Genomic DNA, 14950 nt, shown 5'->3' with positions numbered 1-14950 from the left:
GGGTGGGGTACTCTTCTCTAACACTACTATACCACAACTTACCGACATTTCTACACATTGGTCATATAAAGTATGCAGTTTGTAACATGTTTAGTAGTATATTTCCAGAATTCATGCTGCCAATTCACAAATGTTACATTTTTCAAGAATTCCAACCACCACCATCAAATTCTAAGTGTTCATCATGTCTGGGAAAATGGCACTTATCATGCATGAAAAAGGTGGATCTTCTCCATGCCCGCCTAATAGAATTTTCAGAAATATATATTTTTTTACCTGCAAAACCTACTGTACTTTGGTCATACTAGTAAATATTCCTTCATGTCTTAAAAAATATTCATGAAAAGATCAAATTTGGCAATGGGGAGCACTGGCCACCCTCCTACATACTGCAATTTTAAAGCTGCTGCGCCCATTCAACCAAGGGGCTAGTGGGAGGGGCTGAGTTCTCAAGAAAAGATTTTGCCAGAGGATAATGATTGTCCTCGCTTGTGGGCATTAAATATGGCTTTCATGAAACTTCTAACATTTAATGACACATTTACTTTATTTATCATCAAATCATTTCAGTGCTCCAGTACCCCAGCAGGAAAGTAGTTGAAACAAACTACTTCTGGTGTGTTGAAGAGGATCTTCAGAGATGCTCCTAGCGCCATGTAGCAGAGTAATCTGCTTGAACATGCCTTACCGTGCCTTCATATCAGAAATACCCAATAGTTCTCTTGCTTTGCACGTTTCTGTAAGGGGACAGAGATACGTCAACAAAACGTTTGCTGAGGTTAAGACATTGGACATAAATTAATGGGAGATACATTTCGATACATTTCTTACTCACCTCTCCTGCTCTGATCTAATTAAGTCCTCTCCCTTCCCAAAATAACCCTGATGGCAATTGAGTGTCAGACCATTTTGTGTGAAGATGTTTTGCGTGTCTGTCACATAAGTGATGCGCGTGCCTTTCCGGCTCAGAGACATTGAGAATGTGTTATGTATAGTATGTCGCTAAGCCGACTTTGTATGTAGCCTACTTTGCTGTTTCGGAGTTATTAACAAACTGGTGAACTCGCAAACTGCAGCTCATTCAAATGTGCCCGTGTGCTAACTCTCAATCACTATCCTAAATATAAATACAGTCATACCACACCAAAAAAACAAAAAACAACGTGAAGCAAGTGAACTATCAAACTTTCTTGATCTGAATACACCCATACTGTACATTCCCAGAGGAGTTCAAAAAGAGGCAACATAGGGGATTTTTAACATTCTGAAGTGTCCATGTAAGATTCATTTGTGAGGAGGAGGTGCGTGCTTGACCTGGCTGTCACTAGATTAATCTGTTCCGCCTTGCTGGTTGCCTTGCTAGGTCTGCGAAAGTGTGGTTTTATTTTTTAAAAATCATGTGATTGGGGAAACCACTTGTCTGACATTTTTACGATGTGCTACTGTAACTGCTCACAGAATCAAAATAACAGTTGACATAACAGAATCGAGTGAGTCCATGCGAGCGACCATTGTTGTGTGAAATAGCTCTCGCGTTTCATTTATTCTACCCTTCTCGACTACGTTTACACTTTGTCTACGTCACATCTCTGAAAATCCTGCGATCCTCATTGGTCCGCCTGCATGGCGATTGGGGAGCAGGGCGAATCCAAACATCCTCCAGACCCTTGTGTAAGCTCAAGAGCGTCTGACAAGAGCCAGATAAATGCATGCTGCCCATCATTCAAAGTAGTAGCCACACAAACATTTAACCATTTCACTGCTTTTCACAATTTTGTTCATCTCAGAATGGTAGGGGATAACTGGTTGGGCGAGTGTTAGCAAGATAGCATACTAATTCTGAAGGAGATGCCAGTAATGCTATGGCTATACTATACTTTGGTTAGCACATGTTGGTAGAATCGATTATTTCTTCACACTCCTTTGGTATGTGGGTGGTTGACATGACATGACTTTTTTTTTTTGGTCTAATGTGTCAAAGCTAAGTAACCTTGACCTATTTCATAACCTGAATCATTTTAACTAAATGTGTAAATGATCATATTTTCAGCATATTGTGTGCCACCATGCTATCCGGTGTGACATTGAGAATTTAACTAGAAATGCACTCAGAATGCAGACCTCCGCCAGGGAAGCTGTTTAATAGAACATTTGACTGTTACACCCTATTTTTTCTTCCTGCCTTCTTTTTGTGGAGTTTGAAACTGGAATGTCAAAATTCGCCCTATCCCGCAATAGGTATTATGAAATTAATAAAAAACATATTGAAAAATAATTAGTAAGCCTGTGTATATGGGAGCTGATAAAGTAAAATAATGCAAGATTTAAGATATTTATAGGCTACATAAAAATGTGACTCCTTAATTGAGTAATAATAAAGAATCGTGACGAATTGATTTATATGATAATCATCGCCCTTTATAATTTAATACACAATAACATTCCTGTCACAGTATTATATATAATTCAATAAACTGATTAATAAATTACCCTTTTTAAACAAAACTCTGAACAATATACATTTGGAAATGTGAGAGTTGCTAGAATATAACCTAGTAATTTTTATTACTAAAATTTGAGGCTTTCATTTTTTTTTCAGCCAAATATATGTCAACCACCTACATACAGTTTATTTTTGTATGCATTATACTTCAAAATACCACAAAATCCTGTATGTTACCTTTAAGCCTTTAAGTGTAAGAGAAAGTTTTATCGCTCTTAAAGGTTTTGCATACCTTTTCTCCTCTCTGTGCCTTTTTTTTTGTTTTATTGGGGGAATATGCCTAACATCACAGACATAGTTGGGGGTGATGTGGTTGACTTTCTGTAAAGTGTTTGAGAAAAATCCACACATTCCTTGTATGTATATGCCTCATTTATATGGTCACTGCATTTCAAATTTGTTTCCTATGGCATTCAGCGGCTTAACAAGACCAGTAAGTTGAATGTCATGTGGATTAGTAAATACTATGACAAATTTAACATGTGAAGTAACACCTCTGTTTTCATTTACTGTAAATAAGAGTGTTTTTTTTTTAAGCCTGTCTTACAATGTTACCGTTTTGTTCTCAATAAAGCAGCAAAACACACTTGAATGAATATGTGTCGTCTAGTGAATTGTGGTAAGCTGTTTTCTTATCTGTACCGTAGTTTCTCAACATTTTGATGGATGAGGGCCTATTTAGGAATCCAGCATTAAACCAAGGCCCACCTAAGGGGTGGAGGCAGAAAACTGCACTTTTACAGTGTACATTGCAGAAATTATAATGAATAGTTTTAATGATTAATTCTAGTCAATAACAAAAAAAATGGCACACACAACATGCCTAGGATTCTCTATCCTCAAAGAAACATTTGGGATAATAGATCATTATCAGTAACAAACTTCCCACCATCTGAAAAAATATTTTTTTAGTTTTTAAAAATACTCAATGTTTTTATATACAAACATTTTTAACTTGTAAAGTGTCACTATTTAGAGATGTAAATGTATACGTATGTACGTCATGCATGCATTCATTTATCTATTTATTTTGTTTGTTATCGTGGGTTGCATGATGAGGCATGTGACCTTAAAGCCACACTGAGAACCATTGCTCTACTGGAAAAGCTGAATTAGGCTATATCTCATTCTGTTCTCTTTCAACTAATATGGATTATTAATGGGGTGTCTATGGGTAAATGATTTTCCATTTATACAATTAGTGGGGAAGCGAATGTATTTCAATGGAATTTCAATGTTAGTTTTTGGAGAGTAGTTTAACGGTCTTCTAGGTTTCCTGAAGTTTGAGGGGAAATTCTTTTTTCCTCCAGTTTTTTTTTCCCTTTTTTTGCTGTAGTTTCTATACATTTAGACTGTCTTCATGTTTGTATTAAACCATGTTTTCTAGATATAGTTATTATTTTAGGTATTTTAACGTATTGTGTAAACATGCAGTCTCCATCCTCCTCATCATCACCATATCCCCCTGGTTGGTATTTCTACAAACCTCTTCATCTGTTCTGATCAGTGGCTTAATGTTAAATACAAGGCTCCTTGTGTGGGGGTCAGCTGTGGGCTTCCAATTGGCATCTTGTGAAGGGCCTCCAACTGAGGTCTGCGAAGTTCCAGGCTCATACAGCTGGCGAACAATTTTTTCCAATGCGTTTCTCCATATCGGGAGTATTTTCTTCTCTCTTTTTCCAAGACCAACAAATGCAGAGCACCTGTTGAATGCTTTACCACCGGATCAGCCTGTCTGGTTTACTCCGTAAAGAACATGGAAGCCTGGTAAGGTTTCAGTCCTGTCCTTGAAAAGTGTATTAACCTCTAGTTACAAAGAGGAAATCTGATTTTGTTACACACAAGTGATGATGTAAGTGTCTTTGCATAGTACTATCAAATTTCAAAAGTAAATGTGTGTGTCAGGGAACTCGATACAGAGTTCTGTTGCCCCTCTTTTATTACCCTTCTTGGAAACTGAAGATGCTGCACATCCATGAAGTTGAAAATGTTTAAGAAATTTCCTCACAATGGAGACAGTTCATCTTTGATAGTGGTACCCCATATTGCAGACACTTAAAGGATAACTTCTGCCAATTTAAACATGCAGTTGTACAAGTAATGCTCACACTACCCTGGACTTGTCAGTGTGTGAGAATTTTTTTTTCTCCTCAGCCTTTTCTAAGATCCTGGTCATTGTAATGCGGGCGGTTGTTTACATTTCAAAAAAACATTGAATTATTCCCAAAAACATCCAAACGGTTATATAACATCAGCAGACAACTAGCAAACAGCTATACCTTTTGGGAAAATATTTGTAGGCCTATGTCATGAAGGTTTTTCATGTAAACAAAATCTGCCCCCATTAAAACAGCTCAGATCTCGGAAAGGGTTGAGCCGAAAAATGCAGCAGCACCGGGTACTGACAAGTCGAGGGTAGCGTGAGCAATACAACGGCATGTTGAAATTGGCAAAAGTGCCCCTTTAACCCACATAGTGGGGTCGTAATAGGCTCAGTCATTTCAAATTGATGTTAAAGTTTGGTTTTCGCTTCCAAGTTGAAGTTTATGGTCTATAGAACAATTTGAGTTCGAGTGTCAAACACACAGATAACAAAATGGCCTGCGGGGGGCGCTCTAAAATATATAAACTGCTATAACTTTTTATTAGTTTAACCAAATTTAACATATGAGGTATGTATGGATTCAGCATGAAGAGGAGAAATTGGTGGGCTAAATAGTTGGTTACCAGATTAAAGACACAATATGTAATAAACACACTTTTAGCCAATGGACAGCTAAATCCGGGCTTTTTTAAGATAAAGGGTGGAAATGCCCTCCAAGTTGCTATGAAACATAATTTATTGTTACAAATTATTGTAAATAAAGCCTGGGTTATCACTTAACTTGATTTGTTCAGAATATCCCTGAAGCACACAGATACTTAGGATACATATACACAAATATAGCTGCATAAAGCCTATGTGATATTTAGGACCCAACTTGCAACTTTGAGTTTATGAATTTAGGATCATGAGTACCAGCTTTTTTTCAATCAAGCCATCATTTTATTCACAACTTAAACACTTTATATCTGGAAGAAAGTAAATCAATAATAATAATAATAGTAATAATAATAGTAATAATAATGATGATGATGATGATGATGATAAATACTATGGGGAACATCATTTTTTCTTGCATTCAAAAAGTAAACAGAAGACCATAGGGCTAACATTTAATATTCCAATACTCCACTCTACAATAACTATGACAGAGAACAGATGCAAAAACAGTCAGTGGTCAGTCTTAGAAATTGTATGTGCACTTGCACAGACGTGTGCACTTTAACTCTGCCTTCATGCACTTGCACCGAGATCTGGCAGGTCTATTTGTACAAGTAGTACAGCTGCACTTCACCTCTAGTTGGAAAACATCTTTGGCAACGGCATCTTTGGTAGTGTAGTCCAAATCTGGGAACTGTTCATTTGTTACCAGATTGGCAGGCATTTCTGGCAAATGCAGATAATAAGAACGGTTTTCATTCCTGTCAACTACGCTGGTAACAAATGGACAGTTCCCAGAGCAGATGATTGTGCCTACCATGTATGAAATAGTCCTATAGTATTATTTAGTATGCTTGCCAAAGGCCTCTGCTTGCCCCCAGCAAGCATACTAATTGTTCTCCAACAGTTTATTTAGTATGCTTGTGGGAAAGCATATTAATTGTTCATCAACAGTTTATTATTATTCTACATTTTTCCATTCACCTCGGCATATGGGAATCGCCATTCATTAGTACGGCGGCTTTGAATCGTTGCAGCGTTCGAGATAGAGACACGGTTCGAGTGCCAAAACGAACGGCTCGAAAAGGTCTCAGGGTGGAGTATTTTTTGCTGGCCTACCCCCTTTCATTCGTTCACCAGACTTGTTTTTCCTCAGTTTTCTCTCTGTTTTCCCCCTCATTGAAATGAATGGTAGAATGGTCAAGATGATAATGTCACAAACTGTGGCAGTTAGAGTGAGAGGTGACCTGTCCTGGGGTTTTTGTATCAACTAGGTAAAGGCATTGTCAGAGAGGTATTGGCTCTGAATACAAACTGTGTGAATATCATAAGCCAACTCTTAAAAATGTTACAAAGAGAGCAGTTTTAAAATCCCTATGATGTGACCCCATTCACTTACAAAAACAGCTCAGCGCATAGGCCTGAATATGTCCATTTTTTGACTGAACCATTTGGCCAAGAAAAGTGATCTCAGCTTTGACATGAAGAGCAGGTTTGTGCCATTTGTGTGTCAATATCATCTGACAACTTGCAAAACTTTTGGAGATATGACAGCGTAAAAATAAGACTGCACATATTACTCAGCTATTGACTGCCAAACTGTCACCTTTAGAATCTTCAGTCATACACACACACACACATGCAGCCTTGTAGAACTTTAGACCTCTGCTGTCAGTAAGTGGCAGTGGCCTACTGGGTAGGGTGTTGGTCTGTCAGAGGGTTGCAGGTTTGAATCCCACCCTTACCTCTCCCTACCCACCCATTGCTGAAAGGCACCTGAAGCATCTCCACACACGCACACACACACACACACACACACACACACACACACACACACACACACACATCTCTCTCTCTCTCTCTCTCTCGCACAGAGACACACACACACACACACACACACACACACACACACACACACACACACACACACCTCTATCTCTTTCCCTCGTGTTTCTGTGTGTGTATACAACAGCTCTGTGTGTGTGCATAATCCGCAAGCATACCAATAGCATTGTCTCTCCGGAAATGCAGTCTTATTATTATTATTATTATTATTATTATTATTATTATTATTGTTATTGTTATTATTGATTTATTTTCTTCCAGATATAACGTTTTTTTGTGATTTTATGTGTGAATAGAATATGGCTTCATCAAAAAAAATTGATACTCGTGATCCTAAATTCATAAACTCAAAGTTGCAAGTTGGGTCCTAAATATCACATAGGCTTTATGCAGCCATATTTGCGTATAGGTATCCTAAGTATCTTTGTGCTTCAGGGATATTCTGAACAAATCAAGTTGAATGATATACCAGGCTTAATTTACAATAACTTGTAACAATAAATGATGTTTCATTGCAACTTGGAGGGCATTTCCACCCTTTATCTTAAAAAAACCCTGAATTTTGCTGTCCATGGGCTAAAAGTGTGTTTATGACATAGTGTGTCTTTAATCTGGTAACCAAATACTTAGCTCACCAGCTCCTCCTCTTAATGCTGAATCCATGCATACCTCATATGTTAAATTTGATTAAACTAATAAAAAGTTATAGCAGTTTATATATTTTAGAGCGCCCCCCGCAGGCCATTTTGTTATCTGTGTGTTTGACACTCGAACCCAAATTGTTCTATAGACCCTAAACTTCAACTTGGGAGTGAAAACCAAACTTTAACACAAATTTGAAATGACTGACAAAAAATGCACATGCCTACGACCCCACTAACAGGTGAGCTGTCTGCTACTTGATATAATCAGTTGGTTGCTTGTTATCTCGGTGGTCTCTCACATGGCCTCCTTGAATGAAGAGGGGAGATTATACAGGTAGTTATCAAACACTGCATGGATGAAGGCAAATCATGAGCATGTAACGGCATACAAACTTGGATGGGGGATCGGTGAATTCTTTGTTGTTACATAGTGACACAGCCTTGAGCCACTTCGTTGAATCCAATTCAGCCAGCATGGTCTGCTTTCGCTCTTGCACCTCTGCATGAATCTGTTCAACGCTTCTTCTGTCTGTGAGCTTGCGTTGCCTTTCCACATGTCTGTGAGCTTGCGTTGTCTTTCCACATGCACAATTAAATGTCGAATACTGCTTTGAAAATAATCGTACACGTGGGGACCAAACAGGGCTTGGACTGTCATGTGTGCTTCTGCCCTCTTGATGTGCAATTGTTTCTAAAATCTGTCTTGTAATAGGACCATAGATCCAGTGTGTAACAGAAGTGAGTATCCCTCACATTTCTGAAGATTTGTAAGCATATTTTTTCAGGGGACAACATTAAAGAAATTTCATTTTGACACAATGAAAAGTAGCCAGCATACAATATGAAATTCTAACAATATTTTAATTTATTGCTCACTCAAAATAATCAAAAGGCGTAAAACAAAATCAAAGTATGGTATATAAAATAAAGCACCTGTTTTTACAATGAATGGGCCACTCTCAGGAGCTTGGTGAACTCCAGTGTGGAATTGTGATAGGATGCCACCTGTGCAACAAATCCAGTCAATCAATCGATCAATCAAAATTACTTAAATAGCAAACATTTTCATACATAATTGTCATTCAATGTGCTTAAGATTAGAGAAAGGAAAAAGATAAGAAAATATATATTGTGTTACAGATAGTCGATAATTAACAAAATCAAGGCAGATAAGAACAAAGCTGTTTTTAATTTTTTTTTTTTAAAACAAGATAGTGTTGGGGCCGTTCTAATTTGGACAGGAAGCTGGTTCCAACATGTTGCAGCATAATGACAAGAGGCCATTTTACCCTGTCTAGATTTGACCCTAGGCACAACCAGTAGAGGAGATTTTGAAGACCTAAGACATCTATTAGGATGATATTGCTGAAGCATATCTACAATATATTTATGGCCTAAGCCATTTGATGACTCAAACTATCAGAAGAGTCATGAAACTCCATTACTTGTATTAAGTATTCCGTAGACTATTCAATAACGAATAAGGAGTAATGAATCGCACCTTTCCATCTGGAAATGGAAATCTGGGTTGGAAGGTTGGTAGAACTGTTCATTCTGTTGTGCATTGTGCCAAGTGTGGAATTTGGTGACCGGAGGCATTATGGTTCTGGGGTTGTTTTTCAGGAGTTGAGCTTGGCTCATTAGTTCCAATAAAAGGAACTAAATGCTTCAGGATACCAAAATATTTCGGGCGATTCCATGCTCCCAACCTTGAGGTAATAGTTTGGAGCGGGCCCCTTCCTCTTCTTACATGACTGTGCACAAGTGCACAAAACCAGGTCCATAAAGACATGGATGACAGAAGTATGGAGGAACTTGACAAAGTCCTAACCCGAGCCTAATAAAACACCTTTGGCATGAATTAGAGCAGAGAGCCAGGCCTTCTCCACCATCATCAGTGTGTGACCAATGCGCTTTTGGAAAAATGGAAAAAAATATATATAAACACACTCCTCAACTTCTTGGGTAGCATTTCCAGATGAGTTGAGGTTGTAATAACTGCACAAGACGAACTAATTTCATATTGGGGATGGGGATGCAGGATGGGAATGGGATGGCAGTCAAGTTCATATGTGAGTCAAGGCAGGGTAGCGAATACTTTTGGTAATATATGATGTATGTCTTTCTATTCCCAGGAAAATTCTTGCGGAGGATGAAGACAGTGACTGGAAAAAGGTATGCTGCATTTAGGTTAATGTGGTGTGAGTGAGTGGGTCATACTGTGAGGCTGCATGTATGTGAAATGCTAGTGTGATGCATGGGTGCCACTAGGGGGGGTATTGGTTACAGTCCCTGGAGCAGTATGGGGGTTAGATGCCTTGCTCAAGGGCACCTTCAAATGCAGTTTTTACATTTTAAGTTGAACAAGCAGTGAGAAGCCAATTTCTCCTCACAAGTTGTAACACTGCACTGTAACTAGTTATTCAGATGAAAATATGGCTACTGCAGCAATCAACTGTTCTCTCAACGCCCTCTGTCTACCTCAGAGGATCATCGGGGATATCCAGGTGGCGGCGTCCTGGTTAGACCGCCACAAAGAGCTCCTCCTTGGTGCTGTGAGCATGCCCCCAGTCATGGCAATGACGCCACAGCAGCGGCACGAGGCCTTGGAGGAGTTGGAGTCCTCAAGAGATGTTGTCATCTTTTCTTTCGAAAGGAAAGAAGACTACAACTTCTTCTTAGACCACTGTCTAGGCAATGACTTGAGAGTGAGTGCAGAGTTTGATGCTTAGAATGGTTTGTAGTCATGTTCTGTATATACAATATGTGCGTATTTTGTTTGACTATAAACAAATAAAAGTGAAATATTCTGTGCAAATGTCTAAATAGAATAGGCCTATGCTTGAAATTCCCTCCCCTTCCCTTTACTCCAAACCAGGGAGTGCAAAAATGTTAATTGTTTGGGTGATGTTTTTTTTAATTATTATTTGTATTATGTTTGACTCCTCTGCTGTAAATCATGTCAGTTGAATATAGCCTAATAGCTATAGGTTTGCAAAAAGAAAAACCCCACACACACAAAAAGTCACAAAAAGTTTATAATCAACGAAAGGAAAGACTGGTGGGCCACTCTAGTAATTAACCACTGATTGGGTAGCGGTAGACAGGAGTGCACTTTAAAAAGCTTGTGTTTTTGAGCTTCCAGTTACGCGGGACTGCAGCAGCAGCCTGACAGAGAGGAACAGAGCTGAGAGGAAACGGTGGACGACTGGCGGAGTTGTAAATCGTGGAATCGCTGTGGAGGACCCCCTCACGGACGGGAAACCGTGGACAGAGCCCCCCTTCTGCCCTTTGGGCGAGGCAAGTGTTACTTTGTGCTAGCTATACCCCCCTAGCCGCTCAAGCCACTGCCATACCTCTGCTTCACGCTTTGTTACCTGCTAGCCTCTGCCCTACCGTCATTCTGTGCCACCTGGCTGCATGTTTGCCCTGACGATTGCATTCGATTGCATGTGATGCTTCCGCTACCCCCCACCCCCCTTGCTCTCTGCCCGTACTGTTGCTGCTATTTAATAGTCACAGAATTACAGCGAATTGCACTCTGTCTGCCCCTGCCAGCTTACTGCTGTATGTGCTGCTATTGTAACTAAAAAAAAAAAAAAAAACGAAGCCAATTGGAGCCAATTTGGATTGGAGCCAATTTTGGTCCCCTAGGGGAAATTCTTTCTCTGCACTTTATCCCATTTGGACTAGTGAATCACATTGAAGTACACACACTAGTCCGTAGCAGTGGGCTGCCTGCTGAGCGGCGCCCGGGGAGCAGTGTGGGGGTTAAGTGCCTTGCTCAAGGGCACTTCAGCCGTGGTCCGGTCGGGCATTGAATCGGGAACCCTTGGGTTGCCAACCCAGTGCTCTAACCACTGAGCCAGGACTGCCCTAACTCCTGATACCCAGTACAGTTCGTGCTCGGGTGGTTGGAGGGGGAGGCTAAGAGAGGGGTGCTGGCTACCCCGGAAGACTATCGTAACACAGCTGCCAAAATCTTTGAGCTGCTAACGGAATTATATGGAGACCGTACAACACCCCCCTCCACACAATCGCCTGGAAGCACTGGTCTGGGCAAGGCTGCCAGTCCGGGCTTATGGACTGGAATACTGCATGCTCATTGAGCCAAACCAAGGCTCTCCTCAACTCGAAGTTGCCCGTGCTCTGACCAAGGTACATCGTGGTTGTGTCCCCGTGCGGGTGCGAAATGCAAAACCATACCCTGTAACAGTGCATCGGCACCAAGGCCTGGCTGTAGAGGTGACTCAGGGGATGGGGAGTGATGCTGGAAATGTACCCGTCTTGCCTAACCATCTCAAGTGTGAGTCCTTATATAGGGCAGGGGTCAGGAACCTATGGCTCTAGAGCCACATGTGGCTCTATTGGGAACTGTATATGTCTCTTACTTATCTAGGGTTGCCAACCATCCCTTGGAATACGGAATCGTCCTATATTTAAAAATTAAAGTACAGGTTCCATATTGAGTTGAAACAGGACATGGGAGGTTAAAATGCAGGAAATTACATATAAGAAATACAACATTTGGACTAGACCCTGGGCAACAACAGCAGCTGCAGCAGCTTCTCACCAAGTGGCAGCACATCTTCTCATCACACCAAGAGAACTACGGTTGCACCAGCATCATCAAACATCAGATCCCAACAGGGGATGCTGCACCGATCCGGGAGAGGTATCGGCCCGTGCCCCAACCTTGAACCAAGAAATCCGTACCCTGCTAAAAGGTATGCTGGATGGTGGGATTATACGGGAGAGCAGCAGCCCCTGGGCAGCCACGATCTTGCTTGGACAGAAAAAAAGGTTCCTGGAGAGTCTGTGTAGATTACAGAAAGTTGAATGCTGTAGTCCGAAAAAATGCTTTCCCGCTCGAGGACACCCTCACTAGCCTGACTCAAGCAGACTGGTACTCCACTCTGGACCTGGTCAGTGGATACTGGCAGGTTCAGGTGGAAGATAGTGATAGGGAGAAGATGATGTGATTGTTCTGTCCCCAGATTTCACCACACACCTAGACCACCTGGACAGGGTGTTCAAGGTGTTGGGGCAGTATGGGTGGCAGTATAAGTGCCAGCTGCCTCAAAAGGAGGTCAAGTTCCTTGGGCACTCCGTCAGCGGGAAAGGGGTGACTCCCAATCCAGAGAAGGTGACTGCCGTACAGGATTGGCAGCCACCAACTACTGTGAGGCAGGTACGGATTTGTAGGCTATAACAGGCGCTTTATTAAGAATTTCTCTAAGATCGCCAAGCCCTTCAATGCCTTACTAGTCTGTACTTCACGTACCCGCAGCCGGACGTCTCCTGAAATCACCTGGACTCCAGAGTGCACAGCTGCATTCAACGTCTTAAAGGCTAACTTCCTATAAAATACAGTTTTACTCACTCCTTTTGAAAATTGGACGGTCACCCCAAGTTAAACTCACTTGCAGGGCTCTCATAGCAGTGTGTCACCTCGCCTGGCTGTGTTTCCCGGTGTTTCCCAATTGACATAAATAATGCAGAGAAACGAGCGAATCACGAAAGCCTTTCTGTGTTGCATCACGTCGAAAGAAGAATTTTTCTAAAAACATTATTTTTTTTCTGCTTGTTTTCAAAACAAGCAACGTCTGGTGGCCCGAAACCTAGCTTAGCTTAGCTATCAGCTGGTTGCTACTCTCAGATGCACACAGAGCACAAAGCCTCATACATACAGCATGCCCACTCTGGTTGCTCCGTGCCTGCAGCTCGCCTAGGGGTCGCTGTCGAAAGAGCACAGCCCTGAATGGAGCCTGCTCGCCTCCGTTGGCGCCCCTATAGGGGCAGTACCACTCGGGGAAGTGGCGACTCTGTTCCCTATTACAATCTCTCCGAGAACAGGAGGACTGAGCCTATCCGAGACGCATTTCCATGAGAGCAGGAGGAGTGAGCCAATCAGAGACGCATTTCCACGAGAAACCCGGAACACCCTCTCGTTTCTCCACAAGCCACCTTGCTAGCTTGCAAAAACGGCTTGAAACAAAGCAACCAGAACTTTTTTTGAAACAGGACCAACGCGTAACGCATTCAATAACAATGGGGAACACAGCAATATTAATGAAATGACGTTGAGAGGACATCTTTAAAGCAAGAACTCTTGCAGGCACCCATTTTAGCGTATGTCGACTTCACCACAGCTTTCATTGTGTACACAGACGTCAGTAATTCCGGGTTGGGGGCAGTTCTAGCCCAACAACAGGGTGGGGCATAGCGAGTAATAGCTTATGCCAGCCGGAGTTTACACCCAGCTGAGCGCAATGCCTTGAATTATAGTTCCTTCAGGCTAGAGCTCCTGGCCATGAAATGTGTGCTGGACGAGAAATTCAAGGATTACCTCTGGGGCAATAAGGTGACCGTAGTGATTGATAACAACCCCCCTGGTCCACCTGCAAAAGGCAAAACTGGGGGCAGTGGAGCAGAGGTGGGTAGCGCAACTGGCCAATATCGATTACACAATATAATACCGACCTGGCCACCTCCACACTAATGCTGATGTTCTGTCAAGGCCTTCCGCCTCAGAAGCAGATTCCGGCAACAGGGCAGCTGAACCACCACTACTTCCGGAGGACGAGGACGTGCTGATCGGAGTCGTGGAAGCCCCAGGGACTCCCTCGGATGGGGCGCCTGCATCCTGGGGTTGGAATCCATACCGCTGGCGAGGCCTACAAGATCCGGACCGCTGGCGAGGCCTGCAAGGGGAAGATGTCGACCTTGGGGCCATCATCAAGTTTCTGAAGGAGGGACCACCAGCCATGGCAACAGAGTGCCAGGCCCAGACACAGGGGGTGTGACATCTACTGGGTCAGTGGACCAGGTTGGGGCTCAAGGAAGGGGTATTGTGTCGTTCTGTGCAAGATCCTGTCACTAACGAGCAAGTGTCGCAGATTGTTGTCCCCCAATCCCAGGTCCAGTCACTGTTGGAGGCCTACCATGCCCAACTCGGCCACCAGGGGCTAGAGTGGACCCTCTCCTTGCTACAGCTCCACTTCTACTGGTCGCAGATGGAAACCTCAGTTGCCAACTTCATCCGGGACTGCCTCCGCTGCATTCTTCAGAAGGCCCGGCCGAATGGCAGAGCACCCCTGGTACTCATCATTCCAGAAGCCCCTCTCCATATGTTGGTTATGGACTTCCTGACCCTGTGCCGCCCAGCAGCCCATTACCAGAACATCTTGGTCT

General features: G+C 42.2%; 1 protein-coding gene across 7 annotated transcripts in view; it reads left to right on the top strand.

The window, feature by feature from the left end:
* psip1a (PC4 and SFRS1 interacting protein 1a) overlaps positions 1–10587 on the top strand; it is a 28173-nt gene extending 17586 nt beyond the window's left edge. For 4 of the 7 annotated variants that reach the window (XM_063218349.1, XM_063218350.1, XM_063218347.1 and 1 more), the window contains 2 exons: positions 9892–9931; positions 10243–10587. In XM_063218349.1, coding sequence (XP_063074419.1) covers positions 9892–9931; positions 10243–10488 — 286 coding nt within the window. In that variant the 3' untranslated portion in view covers positions 10489–10587. Of the gene's footprint in view, positions 1–570; positions 3096–9891; positions 9932–10242 lie in introns of those variants that run through there. The other 3 variants (XR_010038098.1, XR_010038099.1, XM_063218351.1) reach the window with 3 other exon arrangements.
* Positions 10588–14950: the final 4363 nt, after the last annotated feature.

Source organism: Engraulis encrasicolus, chromosome 16 (assembly GCF_034702125.1).
Source record: "Engraulis encrasicolus isolate BLACKSEA-1 chromosome 16, IST_EnEncr_1.0, whole genome shotgun sequence".
Taxonomy (NCBI): Eukaryota; Metazoa; Chordata; class Actinopteri; order Clupeiformes; family Engraulidae; genus Engraulis; species Engraulis encrasicolus.
This window is presented reverse-complemented; position numbering and strand designations above follow the sequence as displayed.